The following is a 22,651-nucleotide window of genomic DNA, read 5'->3' as shown; positions in this document are numbered from 1 at the left end:
CGACGAAGATAATGATGATGATGATAATTTAATAATGAGCAATTGAGGGAAAGATAGCCATTCTAGAATCATTTGATGACGAGGAATGATTATAATTTTAAAATGAGGAATAATGAAAAAATTTAGTGACATAAAAATTTATTTCAAAAGCCAGATCTTTTAGATTTAGATCAGTAGTAGAAGCAATCTTGTTCCGAATCTCTCTGGTAGTGAAGATTTCTATTCACCGAGAATTCAGCAGTATTCATAATCACGTCCTTATCAAATCTATACGATAGGTCTTCGATGAAATCCCTTATTATACTTTCCATTACGTTTATAGCTTCGTTCGTTTTGAGCTTCTCGCAGAACGCATCATCAATTTTCTTGCGTACCTGTAGACTTTTCATAAACGTTTCCAATTCTTTTTTTTGGAGGGTCTTGGTCTTCTTAGTTTTCCTCGGAGGTAAAGGACCGAAGGCTTCTTTAGGTTTAGGTTCAATATCTACGCTGTCCTGTGGTTTCTCCAAAGATTCGCTGCTTGTATTATTTAGTTCTTTTCGATCGTCAATTTTTTCAGAACCGAAAGGTGTTTCTACAACTTGCCCAATATTTTCAACTGGTTGGTCTTTAGAAGTTCGTTTGATATTTTCATCTTTCTCTGGTTTTAAACTGTCTGGGCCATGTTTTCTATGATCATGAATTACATGAAAACCAGCGTTGTGGTTGATATCTTGAACTTTCTAAAAAGGATAAATGTAAGTTACATTGCTTGTTTCCTATATGTCTGCAGATCCCTTACGAATGAATCGAATAGTGTCTGTTCGTCTATTTTATTAAGCTTGAAGGTAAAATAGACCAAGGCTGAGGCGATTGAAATAGGTAGGAAAGTAACATTTTAATGGATTTGAATGCGATAATATACGTAAAACTAATTTCAGTTTGTGGGCATAATCTTGCAAATGTTTTTTTTTATAATATCACATCAAAGCCAGTAATTTGACTCTTATTTCATATTCTAAATATTAAAGGTTTTACTACCCCTTCTACGTTATTAAAACTTACCACGACTTTTTCAGGTTCTTCTTGACCGGGCTCTGTATTTCTTCTAGCTGCTTTGGATTCATCTTCGAAAACTTCTTCCAAAGTAGAAGTAGTAAAGCCTGATCCTGGTAGTTTATTTTCAGAGATCAACTTCAAACTATTGATATGACCAGTTAAAGGATCGGAGTAGCGTATAAAGTCGATTAATGCGTGGGTCATCATTTTGTAGTTTTTTATTCCCATGATCACTTTTTTCTTTTCTTCGTCCGTTTTTGCGGAGGAAATCAATTTTGCCATGTCCTTCGATAGAAAATTATTGATGATAAAATCTGTTAGGAGGTCTTCTTTTATGTTTGTTGAATCTTGGTTAGCATCGTTTGGTTTTGATTTTTGTTGATTTTGGACGTCTGCTATAGTTCCGAGTTCCAACCCTGCGCTTAAACCCTTTACTTGAGAATCATTCTCAAGAGGTGCATTAAGTCGACGATAAGAAAGAAAGGTTTTTGGTTGTTCATCAGCTTTAAGTGAAATACCGTATATACTAGGAACGTCCATGAATCTCAAAATTGGTTTTGGTGGTTCGATAATTGCATTTGCATCTATAGGTTGTTTTATAAGGTCAGATGCTTTGTTAGTATTCTCTATTTCCTCAAACTTTTCCTCTCGTGGCAATAAAGACAGTGGATTGGAAATATGAGTTGATCCAACTTTGCCTGATACTGAATTAGTTTGTTTGCTGTGTCGTATTTGGAATGAAGTTCTAGAAATATGATTGTGACTGTTTACTTCTTTAGGTAGCATTGCTAAATTATTTCCAACGCCATTAAAATTGTTGATTCTTTTTCGACTTTGAAGCAGTGCTCCAAGTTTTTTGGGTATTGCTACATGTTTTATACTTGCTTGTTGTATGTTTAGCTGTGGTATACCAATATATTTTAAAGCATCACCTGCGCCAATACTTTTCAGGTCATACCTTCCTAAGGTATCGTCTAAATTGATTGGATTTATAAAGACTGGTTTTTGTATTCTGTTTCTTTCTTTTTCATAGTTGATCACTGGTCCTAGATCAATTTCTACTTCTGGGTTAAATCTGTAACTTAAACCTTTTTGATCGTTCCAAATTTTTTGATTTATAAGAACTGGTTTTTGTATTCTGTTTCTTTCTTTTTCATAGTTGATCACTGGTGCTAGATCAATTTCTACTTCTGGGTTAAATCTGTAACTTAAACCTTTGCGATCGTCCCAAAATGTATTATTAAATTCCTTTAGGACATTTAGATTATTATTACTGTCAAGAGGGCTAGGTCTGTATGCAATCGGTTGATAGCCATAACTTGCTTGAGCGTTAACCTAAAAGAAATATGTATGATAAAAAATATTATTGGGACCAGATGTAGCAGCTAATTAAATCTTAAAAAATATATTTTTAAGCTACGATAGTAATTGAACACACCAGTGGATAAAGTGGGTAAGTAACAATTTTAAACTTTTTTTTTATGAAATAAGGGGGCAAACGAGCAAATGGGTTACCTGATGGAAAACAACTACCGTCGCCCCCATGGGCGACGGTAGTTGCTTTCACAACACTCACAACATGAGAAGAGCTGCAGGTGCGTTGCAGTGCTCTCTTTTTGAAGGTTTGCTTATATAAACTATCTATTTTAATAAATGGAGGCTTTAGGATCGAGAAAATGATTTCAAATAAAAATGTGGACTTTATAGCCAGAGGATGACGATAGAAAATTACATGTTTGTTCAAAGAGTAAGTGAAAAACGAGTAACTGTGTTTATGTTATAAAATTCCACTCAGGCCTTAAATGTTTGTCCACTCATGTCTTCAATTATGACTTCCAATCAGTGGCGGATTTACCAATAGGCTAAGTAGGCTGGAGCCTAGGGCGGCAGGTTTAGAGGGGCGGCAAATTTTGCTCCATTTTTTATCTTACAGAAATAAAAAATCCCACCAAAACATTTCTTGTAAAATGTTGCCGAGACGACCACTTATGGTTTACGGTTTACCCTGTGAAAAAGGTCTGAAAATATGAGGTCTCAGGTAGAGCCAAGCTTCTGAATCTACACGGCCTAACTCTAACCCTAACTTAAGCAAATTCTACATACCAGGAAATATGTATGGCTTCGCCCGCCGTTTCGCTACCGTACAGGGTGACACCTTGTGTGGTCGTCTCAGCAAAAAAGTTCAAAAAATGGTTTTGGTGGGATATGATTGTGAACTAAACTAACGTATTGAATTTCAAAGGTCAGTTATAGGGGCGGAAAAGCCTACAGGCGGCATATTTGTAAATCCACCACTGCTTCCAATGAAATTTAATTAACCGACTTCAACAAAAGGAGGTTATCAATTCGACGCGTATGTATGTAATATTTCCAGAACTGCCCAATTTTCGTATATTATGTTTCTCTATATTAGCGTCTGAACAAATGTGCCAAATTTCAAAAGTGTATGCATGTATGTATGTTTTTATGTTTGTGTTCGGATATCTCTGGAATTCTGATTTCAGTAATTCTTTTTTTGTTGTACTAGGCATTGTTCAACTCAGGGAATAGTGCAAGTTTCATCAAAATAATAATATATAATAATAATAATATTTTTTATGGACGCTTCACACCACGTCAGTCTGGCCCCGTGCTAAGTATCTAAAGGACTTGTGTTACAGGTACCAGACAACGGAAATATATTTAATACTTTTATACTATAAGTACATATATTTAAGATTTTTATTATATCATACACATATTTAATACACATCCAGACCCAGGAACATTGAAAACTTTTTGTTCCGTCGGCGGGATTCGAACCCGCGACCCCCGACTCGAGCTACCAACGCGCTCACCACTGAGCCACCGAGGTCGTCAAAGTTATTATTATATTTAAGCAAAATACTGAAAAAGTTTTAATTTGGTGCACAATAACAAAAAAAAAATTGCTGCACAAGCAAATAAAAAAAAAACTCACCAAATTCAAGATGGCGGACATGAAAATGACAGCTCGCAGCGACTCCATTTTATCTACAGCATTCGATTAATAAACTGACCCATTTATATACTCTACATTTGTTACAGTTAAGTATTTTCTTGTCAACACAACAATTAAATATAGAACATGTCCTATTTAATAATACAATAACTGTTATAATTTCATAGCATGATCAATTTTATACTTTGAATTTTACATAATATTGTTGATATTTAGTACTTACTTACTAACAAATTATTATATGCGCATAGTAAATAACATTATATTTCTTTAAAATATTTTGAAAATAAAAACCTTGACTTTGGTCCTTCGAGCCGGATAAGAGAATCAGTAACGATAATTTAAAAATCGGATAAAATATCTTTTAAGGTAGGTAACACTTGGTCCAGTCGCTAAAGATTGACGCTAGACTTGAGTCGGTATCTTTAGTAATATTATTAACTAGATGACATATAATTTGCATAGTAGCATTATGCTTTCCGTTCTTAAAACAACGTCGAAACTTCCAAACTTGTATCTATAAAGAATCAGGAGTTCTCTCAGCACCTTCCGAACCATGGTATGACTTGGTACAAAATCTTACTTGTTGGTAGCATATGCTTAGAATACTGCTCACGAAACCGAAATCACCACATGTTTCCATATAAATGAGGAGTTCCCTCGATTATGGATCCCTTCATCAGGTCACCACTTTTGTGAATATAGTTCCAAATTGGGGTGATACCCTATACACCAAAACAAAAATTTGAAAATCGTTCACAAACGGCGGAGTAATCGTTGAATGTTAAAAAATGAACATACACCTCCCCTACAGGCAGCGTATGACATAGGGCCAACCCACACGTACCACAACCACACGACATCGCAACGACAAAATGTCGTCGAGCTGTGGTTACGTGTGAATGGTGTCGCTGCAGCTTTTTGTAGTTGCGTCGCCAGTGGTTGCGATGTGGTTACGTACGAAAGTCAATGAAACGGAGGGGGGGAAGAGCGCGGGCGGTGTGCGCGCACTGTCGTTGCATCGACGCAACGTTGTCGTTGCGATGTGCATGCGACGTGGTTGCGATGTGGTTACGATGTGGCCGTGGTTGCGTCTGACAAGTTATCTGACAAGTGGTCGACAACGACTGCAAAATGTGGTACGTGTGAATGGTCCAGTTCATTTACAATACGAAATATACGCCCGACCACGTGGTGTAGTTGTCGTGTGGTTGTGGTACGTGTGGATTGGCCCTATGACAAAACTAATTATACCTTTTCAGTCCAAACACAACTAATTAACTCTTTTAGTAATAAAAATATACCATCGCGACGTTCGTTGTTTTTGTCTGACTTTTCCAATATACCCAGACACTGGACACATACAAGGAGACCTTCCTTTTAGTTTATGTAAATATTTTTATAAGTAAGCAAATTACGTAGGTCCTCTATCTGCCTAGGAATCAACTAATCTGATTGTACTTAACAGATTCAGTGCGGATGACACGGCAGCCGTGTCATTTTTTTTTTTTAACGTGTGGCGTATGACACGAGAGCCGTGCCTTTTAGAAAACGCTTGTATCTCCCTCAAATTACACTTTAGAAGGTTCTACTCTGAACAAAACCATCTTAATTTTCCACGTAAAACAAGCCTATTATAGGCTTCGTTTCTGAATATTCTGTGAATTGAAAAAAGTAGGGGCTGTCATTTATCTAATTTTGAAACCTACAAAAGGTTTGCAACATCTATGGCGAGACATAATATACATCTTCTATGGCGTAAGAAAATTGTATGTCGCCATTAATAAAAGTTTTAAAAAATGTGCGCCGCAATGAAGCGGTACACACAACATAATATACTTACTTGACGACCTCTGTGGCTCAGTTGGTGGGCTGTTGGTAGCTCAAGCCGGAGGTCGCGGGTTCGAATCCCACCAACGGAACAAAAAGTTTTCAAAGTTCCTGGGTCATTGATGTGTATTAAATTTGTGTATCATATAATAAAAATCTTAAATATATGTATAGTATAAAAGTATTAAATATATTTCCGTTGTCTAGTACCTGTAACACAAGTCCTTCAGGTACTTAGCACGGGGCCAGACTGACGTGATGTGAAGCATCCATAGATATTATATTTCTACAGTACAGGAGCAATATAAAAAAATATATTAACATCAACATTTATTAGATACAATAAGTATACATATTCACATTCAAGGCACTGGGAGTTCGTTGCCAGAATCTAGAAAACTATACATATCTATAGGTTTGAAAACAGGTTCTTAATGGCAGTATTCAGAGAGATTTAATGATAACTTAACTTTAAATTAAATAACGACAAACTCATTTTCTGTTAAAGTATTTTATAAGAGTGACAATTAATTAAATATTAATATGTCTTTAATGGCTGGTTTACACATATTAAGTAGATAAGTATTTAACTAATTTTTAACTACATTTTAAGTTATTTAAAGCATGTAAACACAAAATTTAGTAGCAAGTAGTAAGTTAAAATTTAGTTAAGTACTAAACAAGGAAATTACAATTTTGAATATTTTCTGTAAGGTTGGCAGGCGGAGCTTGTCACTTGACACATTTTCGGCTGGCACTTCAAATTAAGTTGAAATTTAGTTGTGTAAACCAGCCCTATGCGCGGTCGTTTGTGTTCGATTTTCCCCTAGTAGACAAGTGGCAAGCGATTATCGTAAACGCTAACAAAATGTATGCGATTTGACATAAGTCATCGCTTCGCTAGCGAATACTAATGTCAAATCTTCTTCTTCTTCTTTTAAAAATGGCCGCCTCGGTGAGTTGCCAATGTCAGAGTGGCTTAAATCCCATACATTTTGTAGCGTTGGCGTTGACGATAATCGCTTGCCGCTTGTCTAGGCCCTCAGGGTATTTAGCCGAAACTTTTTCGATTTCGCTTCGTTATAGAATCGCCGATCAAAATGTATGGAATTGACATAAGACGAGTCGAACGTCAACGTCATATTGACGAACGATTACGTCAATTCCATACACTTTCTTCGGCGATTTTATAACGAAGCGAAAACGAAAAGATTTTAGCTCACCCCCTGGTCTATTATAATTTATAATAGCACATAGTTTAATGTTCAGTGTTCTGAATTTTTTCCAGCCTGCATCATATTATAGTTCCAGGCATATGATTTTAAGGTTAGAAAAACTATCTATACAACATTTGTCGTGAAAATTTCAATCCAATAGCCATCGGGGTCTTGAATGAAAGCTAGACCTTTCATTTTGCCATCCTGGGACTTCTTGATAAACTTAACGCCTTGCTCTTCAAATCTGAAACAATGATAATAAATCAAATAATATACAGTTCGACAAGGCTTTTTATGAACGTGGCGAGAAAAGGAACTAACGCTGCTATCATACAAAAAAGTCATTTTTGACAGTTCTCCTTTACCAGCAGCGCCCATTGATACATTCAATTAAAGCCTTGTCGAACTGTAGTTATTGGTTTGTGTTTTAACTTTTTTTAAAGTCACTGCAACATCGCCGCACTACAATGTCGCTGCAACATTGCCGTACAACATTGTCGCTGCTACACCTTACACCACCGTACAACAATGTTGCTGCAGCATTGCCGCTGCAACATTACCTCTATCATATTCCACATACAAGATGTTAGTGTAAACACCGTTATCCTTGAAACCATCAAATGAGCACGTCAAAATGAACAACTTTTTCTATGAGAACAATGCTGGGAACTCAAAAAATCTGTCTTCATACCCATAAAATATAAACAGACGAATATATAACCTCCTCCTTTTTGGAAGTCGGTTAACAAATTGCCGGTCCGGGCAGTTGTTAACCGACTCCCAAAAAGGAGGAGGTTATATATTCGTCAAATGAGCCCGTCAAAATGAACAACTTTTTCCTATGAGAACAAATTTTCATTTTGACGGGCTCATTTGACGTTTTCAAGGATAACGGTGTTTATGTCTCAGCCAACTGGTTTAAACAGCCGTTCAATCAAACAGCTAGCCCTTTGAATGAACAACGCCATTCAATGACACATCTAGCTTTTTAATTGAATATTAAAGTCGTTCAAAACGTTCAACACTACAGATGAATGCTGATTCAAAAGCCGCTGTTTGATTGAATTATTTCAGCGCTCACCACCGCGGCGCTAGGTGCGTTTTGTTTACAATTTGGCTGACGTCAACGAACCGGTGATTTGTGGTTGTATTTTTAAGATATTTTTCGTAAATATACGTTACAAGTATTATTAAAGAGACAGAATTTATGGGGGCATATACGAGTAAATCAAAATTTAAACTAATATTCGAGGAGAAATTACGGGATTATGAAATGCATCATCAAGGTATTTATTGCAATGGTGTTGAAAATGAGTGAGAATACAATTAATCTGCTTCTTATCATTATACGCTTGTGTAATAATAGCACTAAACTAATGTTCACCTTAGTTAATTTGCCATTTGACCAGTTAGCCAAGCGTCGTCTAGCTGTAGTGTTGAACGTTGCAGTCAACAAGTCGGCTAAACGACGTATAGCCGTGTGATTGAATGGCGTTGTTCAGTCAAAGGGCTAGCTGTTTGATTGAATGGCTTTTTTAACCAGTCGACTGCGTCATTTACACTAACACAGTTTTTTTTTTAATGAAATAAGGGGTCAAACGAGCAAACGGGTCACCTGGCGGAAAGCATCTTCCGTCGCCCATGGACACTCGCAGCATCAGAAGAGCTGCAAGTGCGTTGCCGGCCTTTTAAGAGGGAATATGGTAATAGGGGAGGGTAGAGAAGGGAAGGGAAGGGAATAGTTGAGGGTAGGGAAGGAAATAGGGTAGGGGTCAGGGGATTGGGCCTCCGGTAAACTCACTCACTCGGCCAAACACAGCGCAAGCGCTGTTTCACGCCGGTTTTCTGTGAGAACGTGGTATTTATCCGGTCGAGCCGGCCCATTCGTGCTGAAGCATGGCTCTCCCACTGTATAATATATTATGTTCTTACCTGGCACAAGCCACTTCGACATCCGGCACCAGTATACCAATGTGTCCGTAACCGCGGGGGTCAGAGTTGCCGTTGTGGTAGGTGGAGTCATCACTCTCGGTGCCCCAGTTGCTGGAATAGGTAAGGTGAAATAATGTTAACAAAATGTTTATTTTTTTTGTTAAAATAATTATTTATTAATACTGCAAAAAACAAAAAAAAAAACACGCTTTTTATAAAAATTTTCAAAAATTTTAATAAATTACTGCTTACTCATTGGGTCTTAATATGTTATATGTATGCAAAGTTTCGAACTACTGGAGATAGGTAAAATTCATACTCAAAAATTCTGTTACATACATACAGCCCAAGCTAATACAAGCGACTAGCGTACTAAAAATCCAAACCATATTGACAAAGCTTAAATGAAACAAGCTGAGGTTTCAAACTTTTTTTAAAATAAATAATTTATTTTGTTTCATAATTATGCTAACTATAAGTAATATATTGACTCGGAGGTCATGGGTTCGATTCCCGCGTTGGAAACATGTTATTTCCAAGTTTGGTTAGGACAATGCAGGCTGATCACCTGATTGTCTGACAAGTAAAGATGATCCATGCGTCGGATGGGCATGTAAAAAGTCGGATCTCTCGCCAGTCGTGTCGGTTTTCCGTCCCACTGGGATATGAGAGTAAAGGAATAGAGAGTGCTCTTGTATACTGCGCACACACTTGGGCACTATAAAATTACTCCTGCGTAGCTGGCCTGGTTTCAATGAAACCGGCCACCGTCACCGAAACCGGTGTGGGAGCTTATTATTATTATATTATTGCTAGCATAAATGCAAAAGTGTCCATCTGTTACCTTTTCATGCTTTAATGGCCAAAGGGGAATAGGAGGAGATTTGGTAAGTATGGAAAGAAAGGTACGGTTCTCGCCAATAAATGAATCCTGATCTAACAAAGTTTCGGATGACATACATCTAGTTTTATACAAGCTGTAACAAAACTAAGTGATAATACTTTAGTGTGTGTACGTGTTCCTTGTAGAGAGTTCACTGTGAAAGTAGCAGCGCTGAAAGACCAATTTTTTTCACTTTTGTATGGGGAAACTTGAGACGCTTGCTCATACAAAAGTGAAAAAAAATTGGTGCTTCAGTGCTGCTATTTTCCCAGTAAACTCTCTACAAGGAACACATACACACCCCCTTAACTATTATCACTTAGTTTTTTTACACAAATTATAAAAATCTCAAACATACTACGTCAACTCCAGCGTAGCCTTCCTCGTCATGGCCCATTTGCTCCTAGCGGACTCATCCTTCGGAACTTCATCAGGATTCTCGTAACCCATGAAGAACAGAGAGAACTTCATCTCGGGGAAGTGGAGTTGCTTCAGCAGTGTCATCCCGAGGACCCCAGTGTAGAATGGTAGGGATTTCTTCGGATCTTTGATCCTGTACATCGTTTGTTGGAACATAAAGTCCTGAAATTGGACAATAAAACTTTTTTATTCGTGAAAATATTTTTAATAATCTGGCCCTTTAGTCAAGACGTTTACGTAATCAAATCGCCGATCAAAATGTATGGATTTGACATATTAAGTATATGAAGTTGACATTCGTCTTGTCGTATTTCAACATTTTGACCGGCAATTCTATAAAGCGATAAAGAAAATATTTGGCTAGAGGCTCTCATTCATTAGCAGATACTTAGTTATTAGTTGCACATATTTTGTGTGGCATATTATTCTGTATAGTGTATGGTATTATAATATATCATAACTATAATAATTGATTAGCTATCTTTTGACTACGGAAATGACTTTACAATAATTGTTTTATCTACAAAAAACTGATTTGTGATAAGTGATCATAACACAATAGATCAAGATAAGTTAAATTATCAATACAATGTGCCTAAAATTCTTTCTGTAGTTTTATCCATTACATAAAAATGCCTCTGTGGTCCAGTGGCTTAACTCATCAAGCCCCATAAGCTCACTGGTTAGCGAGACACAATAGAATAACAATAGATTTCCTAGAATCCATGATCGCAGGATTAAATGCTATAGCTTAACTCTCGACTTTGTAGGTTTTACTCCGGAGTTAGGGTTACTAATATTATTTTAACATTATTATAAGATTTTCGTTCCAACAAAAAAGTTGATACAAAACTTTTTACCAATTTTGTACTAGTATTGTTCCCTAGAGAATGAAGAAGAGTGCTCTTGTCTTGCCCACATACTTGGGCACTATAAACAGCCCCTGTGTAACTGGACTGCTCAATAAACCAGCTACCTTACCCAAAACTGTTGTTTAAGGGAGCGACTAACACATAATTGTAGATTTTGTAATTCATTTTTATACTTGAAAATAAGCCTCGAATTGTTTGACTATCTGAACATAGATACTACATAATAATTCCAAGAATTTGATCAGAGCGAAAACATGATATCTTATAATTTCTTGATAGAAAAAATAACAAAGATGCATTTAATTTTCACGAATTTTTCATATACTGCCATAACCGTGTATTAAACTAAATTAATATTTTAACACATTGTAGAAATTCTATCAATGAGACACTGATTTGGCGATTTTTTAAAATGTTGTATATTTATCAAGTTATTAAAAAAAAAATTGGCTCTGATTCCGCATCATCCTTTTTCACCTGGCATATGAGACGGGCGTGAGTGTGAAGAGAGAAGGACGATGTTTGAGTTTTTAGGTTAGTCGCCCTCTTTTTAAAAAACATGCAAAATATTTTGTCCCATACCTTGGTAGCTGGTGACGGTTTCTGGCATAATGCTTCAACTTCCTGAGGGGAAATACCACCACTAGCCATTTTCCTGAAATATAATGATAAGATTTTAGTTGAAGCCGAAAAAAACCTATGAATAATTTATGTAGAGAGATACTGTAAAGCATACTTTTGATAAATACTGTTTTTGCAGGATAAAAATGTAAATTAAATACCTGTTTATGATCTGAGTAGTCCTATTTAAAGTGGGCTGTAATAAATATCTGCAGAAAGAGAACTGCGGTTTTAAAACGCGATTTGATAACCAATGATTAAATAAACTACGTAACATTGATAAATGATATTAATTGATAACACCTTGGACACCGGCCACTACACATAATAGTGATGGTCAACTCGAGTTAACTCGAGTTGGGCGTAACTCGAACCCACTCGAGTTGCATGAATTCTCTCTGACTCGAATTTGTAAACCGCCAAAAATACAATATGAATAAATTATTCTATTTCAAACAATAATTTTCTTTTTTACTTACATTATTAATTAACTAGCTGTTTCCCGCGACTTCGTCCGCGCGGACTTCCAAAATACCTACCCAAAACAGCCGTATTTTTTAAATTAAACTTTTTTATAGGTACCAAATTTTAAAGCTGTTGTGTAAAGCTATAATACTTTACACAACTTAGCTGCATTACACAACTTTAGCTTTACCCATAAACTATTTAGTATTTATTATTGGTATGCTGTTGTTTCTACTTTCTGATATCTATGTTGGTAGGTGAGTTATTTGATAACGTGCATAACAATCGAAAGAATCGAAATACTTAACTCAACATGGTCACACTTCTTATAAAAATACATATGAGCAAGCAATAGCGCGATCTAGGTGACTCTTGGCGACATCTGTTATGAGTTTTGGAACTAACTTAATTTGAACAAATTTACGCATTTTCATCCCCTTACAACCCCTTTTTTCCAGTTAAAAAGTAGCCTAGGTCCTTTCTCAGGCTTTAGACTATCTGTGTACAAAATTTCATTACAATCGGTTCAGTAGTTTTGGCGTGAAAGCGAGACAGACAGACAGACAGATATAGATATAGATTATTATAAATAAATAATATGAAGAAATGAAAGAATTGAAACCGATAAAAATATCATTTGTCGGTTCCAATTTTTTAACTATTTATGCGAAGCTGAGGGAATAAACTTATAAAAATTAAAAAGCATTCACTTGTCCATCCAGTTAACTCGAGTTCAACCCGAGTTAGTACATGAATTTTAACTCGGGTTAAATCGAGTTTTGTTTTTTCCGTGTTGGCACATCACTGGCACATATGTCATTCTTCTTCTTGCGTTTTTGACAATGACGTCTTACAACATTTTTTTTCATTGTTTTTTTTTTATATTTTATTCGCCTACAGCACAGAGCACTTTATTTTATTCTGCCTACAGTAAGCACTGAGCAGTACATTAGTCCCAACTCCCAACCTGTACTTTACTGAAATTTACCAGGTGAAATATCCCACAGCAGAGAGACTACTATCTCCATACTAATATTATAAATGGGAAAGGTTGTCTGTCTGTCTTGCACCACATTCAAAAAAATTCCCTCCAATAATTTGGCATACTTAGAGATAAGTTTAATCCTGAAAAAAATTATAGTTCTCAAATAAACAAATTTCTGCACTCCAGAGTTGCGGGCGTCATCTAGTCTACAATAATTAACACCTCCATCGTTGGTATGGCAGACACAACAGATTTTCAATTGTTATGCGGCAGCCGGCTGCCGCTTGGTAATTGATGGGTTCAGTGCTATAGATACCTTATTTATTAGCTAGATTATACTGTTTTTTTAATTCCACTACTTATCCAAATACCAATTCAAACTACAAATAGATGAGTTGCACTAGATATTTATTTTATTCTGTATGCACTAAATTAACAAACTTACAAAACAGTTGTCCATCTTTTCCTACCTTGGGTTAGTCGCAGCCACATTTTAAATGTTACTTCAAGGTATCCATAGTCGTTTTAATAACTTTTCTCTTTAGCATTCTGAGCTTCTTTTAAAAAATTGAAACAATAACATACACTCTTTAAAGATGATAAGATGTATTTGATCAATCAACATTTAACTCCATTCAAATTCTCTATTAAATCCCAAACTTCCGAAACAGATTATTATCCTGAATCTACTGGATTCAAATAGTATTTCTTATACAGATAATGCAGCTCCTCCATCCAAAGTATGTCTCGATCTACTGATGTGCTCTTACAAGTATAAGCTGAGATGCAGCGCACACCAGTCTGATCAGTGAAAATATCTCCAACAACACTTATATATGATCCTTCTTCAAAATCTAACGGCTTCAAATGCTTTTTCTCGATACTGTTGAGTAGTGATGACATGGTAAGGACGTTTTCGTCGTGATATCTAGATATTGAGGCAAAACTACCAATTAAGTCTCTCATAGTTTTCTTCGAAACATGTTGGTTATTTGTGGTACTATCATAATATATTTGGACGGTACCAGTAGGGTCGCTCAATTCGAAATGTGCGGCGTCCTTTTTGCAGGTATTCAAAGTTGTAACGATCCCATGTATCATTATATTTTTGAAACGCTGACCGAACATCTCGAAAACGTATCTGTTGTGGTCTGTACGGCTAGCGCGGTATATATCTTGCACGTATATCTTCATGGGATTCTTCTGTATGTCATCCATTTTATTATTTGTTCTTTAATTTCAGTTTTTTGCGAATATATTTCATGAAAAACTTATAATTTGAAAATATTATTTGAAAATTGTGTTGATTCTCAAACGTCAACTGTCAATGCCATGTCAATGCTAAAAGTCACATGTAATTTTTTTTTCATTTTTTTTAGTTTTCCAGCACTGACCGCCAATAAACAAGTACAGTTCGACAAGGCTTTATTTGAGCGTGGCGTGAAAAGGAACTAAACGCTTCTATCATACAATAATGTCATTTTTGACAGTTCTCCTTTACCAGCACTGCTCCCGCCCACGTTCATTAAAGCAGCCTTTCCCAAAGTGGCCCAACGCCACCTTGTGGGCGCTGAAGGTCTGAAGGGGGGCGGTGTGGCACCCAGAAAAAGATGGGAGCGTTGTGTAGAGACTTGGAGGTGATTTATTTCATCAGGATGTATTTTAAATTGAAACAAAGGAGGCGCGCTTGTTCTCCAAGTAGCTTTAATCTCGCGGTGTAGCCGTCAAACCGCGCTTTCGGGCGGACGCATATAAATCGAGCCTAAACGAAATCTTGGGCCGCGTTTCCACTGAAGCGGAGCGGAGCGGAGAGGAGCTTAGCGGTGCCGAAAACTGCACACACACACACACACATATCATTTATGATTAGATATCTTTAGAAGATGCTCTCACAACTTGTGACTTAGGTAAATGATGTTAGACACGATTCAAAATGAATGTAATACCTTCTGAGGGGGGGCCTGGTGATTCCATAACACAGGGCAACCTAGTTAGGGCACCAGTCTCCTACTATAATTTGTAACTAAGCAATAAGCATCGTAATGATTGTATAATATGTGTTTATTTGTATTGTGGTCTGTGGGAGAAATTAATAAACATTTTTAATTGACCAATCACCATGCTCGAAATCTTCGCTCCGATTGGTCAATTCGGGCACCACTAAACTCCTCTCCGCTCCGCTCCGCGTCAGTGGAAACGCGGCCTTAATCGTCAAAACCATAATTTGACGAATCGAATGTTATTCGTAAAAGTCGTGTATTAAGACTCACCTTTATTTATACAGAGCGAAATTACAATCAAGCGAAATTGCGGAACTCTTAAAGGCACTGAAATAACTAAAAAAATATGTGTGGCACTCAGGGAATGCCGCGGTTTAAAGCTATTTCAGCTAGTAGCTTGTCTACACGCACACCGTGGGAGAGCCATGCTTCGGCACGAATGAGCCGGCTCGACCGGAGAAATACCACGCGCTCACAGAAAACCGGCGTGAAACAGCGCTTGCGCTGTGTTTCGCCGAGTGAGTGGGTTTACCGGAGGCCCAATCCCCTATCCTTTTCCCTTGTCTTCCCTCCCCTATTCCCTTCCCTACCCTCACCTATTGCCCTAGCCCCTATTGCCTCTAAAAGGCCGGCAACGCACCTGCAGCTCTTCTGATGCTGCTAATGTCCATGGGCGACGGAAGTTGCTTTCCGTCAGGTGACCCGTTTGCTCGTTTGCCCACTTATTTCATAAAAAAAATTACGTCTTGTCGCACGCACACAAACACCGTGCCGAAGTCTGACGAACTGAAACGTTAGACGAGTGTTAGGTTAATTTTTTTACGGAATTTCTTGATTTGGTAATTGGTCGCCGCGCTCAAAGCCCGCTATAAAAGCTATGCTATAGCTTGAAAGCTATTTATAAATCTTTAGGCTAACCTAGAATACAAATTCTTACCTTAAAATCAAAACCTCAAAGTTGCTCAAAGGCATGTCACTCTTAGTTCTCATTGGCATCTGATAGCTCTGTCAGAACAAAGGAAGCCTCGGGCTATGTCTGGGCGTGTTCCGAAATATAAGGCCAGTGTACTGGCTAGAACTCGTGACGTCATAAATATCGACGCGATACTATTGACAGGTATTAATACATCACCATGACAGGCATCAATATTATCATGATTCTAATATCACGCGATTCACAAGTGTAACTGTGATATTGCGATTCGGCCTATTACACCATCAATATTATCACGAAATCGTGATAATATTGATGCGTGTAATGCCTGTCTATGATTCGTTTTAAAATAAACGCTAGTGCATTGACATATAATCCATGCTAATATTATAAATGTGTGTCTCTGTCTAGCTATCTGTCTGTCTGTTACCGCGTCACGCCCAAACCGCTGAAACGATTTTGCTGGAATTTGGTATGGAGATACTTTGAGTCCCGAGAAAGGACATAGGATACTTTTTATCCCGGTAAAATGGACGATTCCCCGCGATAAACGAATTTAGACGTAACGGAGTTGCGGGCTTCGTCTTGTACTCAGTACTTATGACTATTAATTAATATTAACGCCAACTGTTTTTGTCGCGCGGGAACCGTACATTTTTCAGTGATAAAAATGTCCCATGTCCTTTCCCGGGACTCAAGAGTCAAGGTATCCAGCAAAATCGGTTCAGCGGTTTGGGCGTTAGGAGGTAACATACAGCTGACAGACACACTTTCGCATTTGTAATATTAGTAAGTATAGGTTTGCGCTCCATTTCTCAGTAGACTTTCCAAATTACCCATTACAAGGCTACATTCTTATTTTTTCTGTTTAGTACACAAGTAACTTTCAATTTAGCCGCCATTTTCCATTTGCTTTGTTTACAAAATGGCCGCCGTTACCGTATCTTCTCGTTGCGCGTTACAAGAATTAACTTCTGTTTTATTGTTAAAGTATATTATAATGAGGGTTCCGTTCGGGTGCGTTCATTAATGCCGTTAGAATTGTGAGATTAGGGGGAGGTGAAAAATCCATACAACCATAAAGACTTACTTTAGAATATTATAACATAATATTGTAAAGTAAGTAGCATAACGATTTTTTTGTTGGTAAGTGAAGGACCATTCAAACATAGAAATATCGGTGAAAAAATGACTCTCCAAGCTTAAAAACTCTCCAAGATATCATAATTCAAAACTCACATAAAATAGACCATTCCAAAACGCTTCATACAAAATGTCAGCTAACTGTGACGTCACGCCTAGCTAGTTTGTTCGATGGTGTTAAGGGCTCATTTTCATTAGTCGTTAACTCTTACGGTATACAGCATACGGGGAGTCTATGACAACGAATGGCGCATGTCTATTGGTCGTGGCATGATCTCCCGCACCCCGCATCGACCAGTGAAAATGCGCCATAAATATTGCGTTTATGAAAGTGGTTTCATAAGAAAAAATGTTATAAATTGCATAACTTATCGAATGGCATACAAAAATTAAGGAATTTTATAAAAAAAAATTCGACTTCACTATCCAATTTTGAAGGCTCATAACAAAAAAAAATACATGAGATATGAAGCTGAAATTTTGGGAATAAGTAGGTACCTATTTTTTATCGCTGTCTTTATTTTATTAAAAAAAATCAGCAAATCTTTGACCTTGTCGTCATCCCTATTGCGTGAGAAGTTATTGGTGATCTTTTTAACACCTACTCTCTCCTATCACCCCCACCAATATAAGTTTAAATCTTACTTGAGATTGAAATCGTTTTTTAAAGTCAGTTTCAGAACTACTGTTCACTTTGAGTTTGCAGTAATTAATCAGTAAGAAGGACCTACAAATAAAAAAAAAACTAACCCAAAGCAAAAAGCCAACATTTTAAGAAGTAGAAAAACTCAAGCTGTTTTGTTTCTGCTACATGAGATTCGGTAAGATTTAGCTAGACCCCTCCCCCTTAAGGGTGAGGCCAAACGAGCGTAATTTGTGAGTTGTGATTCGCAGAATTTCAGCTGGCAGAAATTCTGCTGCATTCAGTTTCATACAAAAGTCCTGTTTGATTCACACGAGCGTAATTTTGTGAGTCATGATTTGTATGAAAAGATATTTACGCGACCGAAATTCTGCGACTCACGACTCACAAATTACGCTCGTTCGGCTTCACCCTAATACCTCGCGTAACTTGTGGACGACCCCTTTTTAATATCATACTTTGGAAGGGTGAATGTTGGGGAAGAAATTATCATCATAAACTTAAAGAGTTCCCTTTTTTGTTTTATTTTAATGAGGATTTTGCGGGTTCATAAACCTTTATGGTTAATGAGGAATAATTTTATTGCGTAGGTTAAAACTATAACGTATTTTCTAACTTTAAAACTGTCTTTTTATATTTGAGATATAAACAAGCAATCGGGTCACCTGATGGAAAGCCACTACCCGCGTCGCCCATGAACACTCGCAACATTCGAAGCAGGGCCTCCGTAAGGGCTACTGGCGCCTGTGTGCAAAAAAAAAAGATTTTGGCACCCCTTAAGGCAAAATTTTTTGGGTCTTCGGTTTTGGCGCCCCTAGAGGATGGCGCCCGTATGTATTGCACACATTGCACATAATACATGGTAGCGGGGGCCCTGATTCGAAGAACTAGAGATGCGTATGAAGCTAGGAAGTACCTACGCTCTCTTCTTGAAGGTTTGCAGGTTGCATTCGTCTTTTTATCCCGGAAAAATGAATGATTCCCGAGCGAATTTTGGCTCAAAAGAGTTGCAGGCGTCATCTAGTTCGAATTTCGATATAAGGTTAGAGGTAAAACAACTGAACGGATTGTGCCACGTCTTCGGCGCGCCGCCAGCGAAGTCAGCTGAACACGTGCGTTGTAGGGATGGGGTGATTTTTATCGATAAAGAGTTGGATTTGCCGTTTTTTTTTTGACTCGCTATAAAGAAATAATCATACCGGAATTTCTTGCTTACGGCGAAGTAAAATGATGATAATGATTATTTGGTATTAAATGTGTGTTTGTATAATTCTAAGTTGAAAAATCAGTTGTTCCATTAAAAAGTGTTGAGGAACTAAGGCATTTTTGTATGGGATTTTTCGTCCGTGGAAAATGATTTTGATGGGTTACCGAGAATGCGAAATAATCGAGTATAATTTCAATTCTCTTATTAGTAGGCAACTTTCCTTTACTGGCGTCTATAAGACTGGATTTATGCGGAAAGGATGCGGCGGCAGGAACGCGCGGTTCGGCGGCTACACCGCATACCGCGAGATTACAAGCTAATCTCTAGACATCGGATTATATGCATTTGCATACTTGAATATGCAAATGTTAGGTACAATATCTTTCTAGAAACAAAATTTTTCTTTGTAGTTGGCATCATTAGTAAAAAAATTGAATAAAGTAGTTAACGATTTATTAAACTTCCATGGGCATTAAAATTGCAATCGAAAAATGTTGGTAGAAAATTATTATTATAAAAATTGATGCTTTTATTAACGGCACCACCGGAAAGGTCTTCAAAAAAATAATAAATAATAATAAAGTGACTTTTGATTGTGCATATTTTGTGCATATTTCGGCAATTTATCGTGCATACTTCCATGCATATTTCGGCACTTTGATCGTTCATATAATCCGATGTCTACTAATCACTAATGAATGTAAATGAGAATGACAGCAAGACTCTATTTAAATAAATCCTTACATACATTTGTTTGTACCGCGGTATTTGTGTCGATATCCTTTTCTGCTATCTGTCTTTGAAATCCCGGGAATATTTTCTGGGCAATCCCCAGTCTATCGACACATCGTCATCGTCTCCCCCGGCCTAGTATCGGTAACTGACAGGCTATAGACCGCAACCGGCGCCTCACCCGAGCCACTCAGTGGACGTCTCACTGGCGCGGGACTTCACACACTGGGAGTTATAGCTTGCTTCATACTGATATTATATGCGATAGATGTCTATTAGTCAGCTGTCTGTCTTTGTGGCTCTCTGTCGTTCGGTCTTTATGTCTCTCTGTCGTTCTGTCTTTGTGTCGTTCTCTTCGTGTCCAGTTTAACAACGCATTCAGAATGCTGTTGGGGCTTCCCCGCTACTGCAGCGCTTCGGGCATGTTTGCTGAGGCACGCGTGGATTGTTTCTACGCCACTATGCGCAAACGATGCGCGTCTTTAGTGCGAAGAGTGAGGGGGAGTACCAACAGCATTCTTGCTATGATAGCTAGTCGACTCGATTGTCCATATGTGCGTCACTGCTGTGCCATATCTAACGGTATGGAGCAGAGGTGATGCACAATATAGTCAAAATAGGTATTATTATTTATTTGAACTTATAAAGATAATTTTACTAACATAATTTATAAGCCTTTACTAACAAATTAGTTTATGTAACTTGATTTAATAAACTATTTCAATTTCAAATTTAAATTTCTATTTCTGTCCTTCTGTCTATGAGTGTCTGTTCATCTGTCTGTAGAATCCCGGGCAATCCCCAGACTATCGACACATCATCATCGTCTCCCCTGGCCCAGTGTCAGTAACTGACAGGCTGACCGCAGCCGCGCCTCACCCGAGCCACTTACGGCCGTTCCCAATATTTGATCTATCTCTGGTTTTGCCCTACTAGAGATAGAATAGCTCACAATTGACATAAAATATATGTCTCTAATGTCTAATGTGAGCTATTCCTATCTCTAGTAGGGCAAAACCAGAGATAGATCAAATATTGGGAACGGCCATTAGTAGACGTCTCACTGGCGCGTCTGGCGCGGGACTTCACACACCAGAGAACGGGACACACGGCTTGCTTCATGCTGATATTATATGCGATAGATACATCTATCAATCTGTCTGTCTTTATGTCTCTCTGTCGTTCTGTCTCTCCGTCGTTCTCTATTTCTGTCCTTCTGTCTGTTCCCCCCAGTCCATCGACACATCATCATCGTCTCCCCCGGCCTAGTGTCAGTAACTGACAGGCTATAGACCGCAATCGATCTTAAGAACATGACTGCACCCAATACGTAATTTTTTTGGGATAATACACAAAATAATATGCTTAACAGCGTCTAACTATAATATAATATTTTATCAATGCTTTTTTTAAATGGACGATTAATTAAGAGCAAAATAAGACACATGTCAACAAGAGAATATTTATTAAAAAATATTTACAAAAACTTAAAATAATTTAGACTTACTACATTACGACGAAATACGAATGTATAAAAATATAAAAGTGACTGAAATTAGTATTACACTAAACTTAAAAGTTAAAACTTATAATATTACAAGTACTAAATAATAAAACAATACAATATTACATAGCCGTCAAGTGGCAAAACAAGATAACAATGAAACAAGTTGTATATAAAAAAAAACCGACTTCAAAATTGTACTTAAAATTCCCTATCTCAAAAACTACTGAACCGATTTCGATGAAACTTGCAGTATTCCCTAAGTTGAACAATACTTAGCTTGTAGTTCCGGAGATATGTGAACAAACATGAAAACACACATACATAATTTTGCACATTTATCTGTTCAAACGCTTATATAGACTAACATATTATACGAAAACTGTTTTTTAAATACATACATATACATAATATGAGTCGAATTCATTACCTCCTTTTTTAAGTCGGTTAAAAACATAAAGGTACTTAACAGTAGTCGTTTAAAAAGTTGACTTAACGCACTCCCAAAAAAGTAAATCCAAATGCGGTTTAACATTTAACTGCAGTATTACATAATATTGAACGCTCATTTAAAATTACCCTCAATATCTGTTGTACAATAAAATAATTTCATATTATTGTGTTGCCAATGTACACTCAAAATTGTCGAGTGGAAATGTTTTCATAATTTTAATTTACTCCAAAGGTCGGACAACCCCAAATGGGAGTGGGGGGGAGGGGGGGGGGGTGAGTTTGTATGGTAGGTCGCAAAAATACAGTTTTTTAGGGTTCCGTACCTCAAAAGGAAAAAACGGAACCCTTATAGGATCACTTTGTTGTCCGTCTGTCCGTCTGTCAAGACCCTTTTTCTCAGGAACGCGTGGAGGTATGAAGCTGAAATTTATATCAATTACTCAGGTCTACTGTCCCTTGAAGCTGTGAAAAAATCAAACTTCTAAGCCAACGCAATCAAAAGATACAGCCGTTTATGCCGCAAATTTTCGACACTTGCAAGGGAATCAAAACCTACAGGGTGCTTCCCGTGAACTCAGAATCTTGAAATTTGGTACGAAGCAACGTCTTATAGCATAGATAAAGGAAAAATTACGAAAACCATAAATTTTTAGTTACATCACATAATATATTTTTTTTTAATAATTTTAAACTTACTACCCATTTCCTCATAAACGCGTAGAGGTATTAAATTGAAATTCATACCAAATACTCAGGTCTATAATACCTTTAAGCTGTCGGAACCCTCGGTGC

General features: G+C 37.3%; 3 protein-coding genes across 4 annotated transcripts; all 3 read right to left on the bottom strand.

Annotated features, from left to right (window-relative positions):
- Positions 1-121: 121 nt before the first annotated feature.
- On the bottom strand, positions 122-4,112 carry LOC121738173. Its single transcript, XM_042130062.1, has 3 exons — positions 3,998-4,112; positions 1,045-2,373; positions 122-722 (listed from the first exon to the last, which is right to left on the bottom strand). Exons 1-3 carry the CDS (start codon positions 4,043-4,045, stop codon positions 171-173), a joined length of 1,929 nt encoding a protein of 642 aa, XP_041985996.1. The 5' UTR covers positions 4,046-4,112; the 3' UTR covers positions 122-170.
- A 2,981-nt stretch (positions 4,113-7,093) lies between these two features.
- On the bottom strand, positions 7,094-12,109 carry LOC121738179 (lactoylglutathione lyase). Of its 2 annotated transcripts, none has more exons than XM_042130069.1 (5): positions 11,955-12,109; positions 11,755-11,827; positions 10,239-10,462; positions 8,998-9,108; positions 7,094-7,309 (listed from the first exon to the last, which is right to left on the bottom strand). In XM_042130069.1, exons 1-5 carry the CDS (start codon positions 12,068-12,070, stop codon positions 7,189-7,191), a joined length of 645 nt encoding a protein of 214 aa, XP_041986003.1. In that variant the 5' UTR covers positions 12,071-12,109; the 3' UTR covers positions 7,094-7,188. The 2 variants fall into 2 exon arrangements, with proteins under 2 accessions (XP_041986003.1, XP_041986004.1); XM_042130070.1 differs by having other exon boundaries at positions 11,755-11,831; positions 11,992-12,109.
- A 1,527-nt stretch (positions 12,110-13,636) lies between these two features.
- On the bottom strand, positions 13,637-14,525 carry LOC121738045. Its single transcript, XM_042129857.1, has one exon. The coding sequence runs from the start codon at positions 14,459-14,461 to the stop codon at positions 13,919-13,921; it is 543 nt and encodes a 180-aa protein (XP_041985791.1). The 5' UTR covers positions 14,462-14,525; the 3' UTR covers positions 13,637-13,918.
- Between the last annotated feature and the right edge of the window lie 8,126 nt (positions 14,526-22,651).

Source organism: Aricia agestis, chromosome 22 (genome assembly GCF_905147365.1).
Source record: "Aricia agestis chromosome 22, ilAriAges1.1, whole genome shotgun sequence".
NCBI classification, from domain to species: Eukaryota; Metazoa; Arthropoda; class Insecta; order Lepidoptera; family Lycaenidae; genus Aricia; species Aricia agestis.
This window is presented reverse-complemented; position numbering and strand designations above follow the sequence as displayed.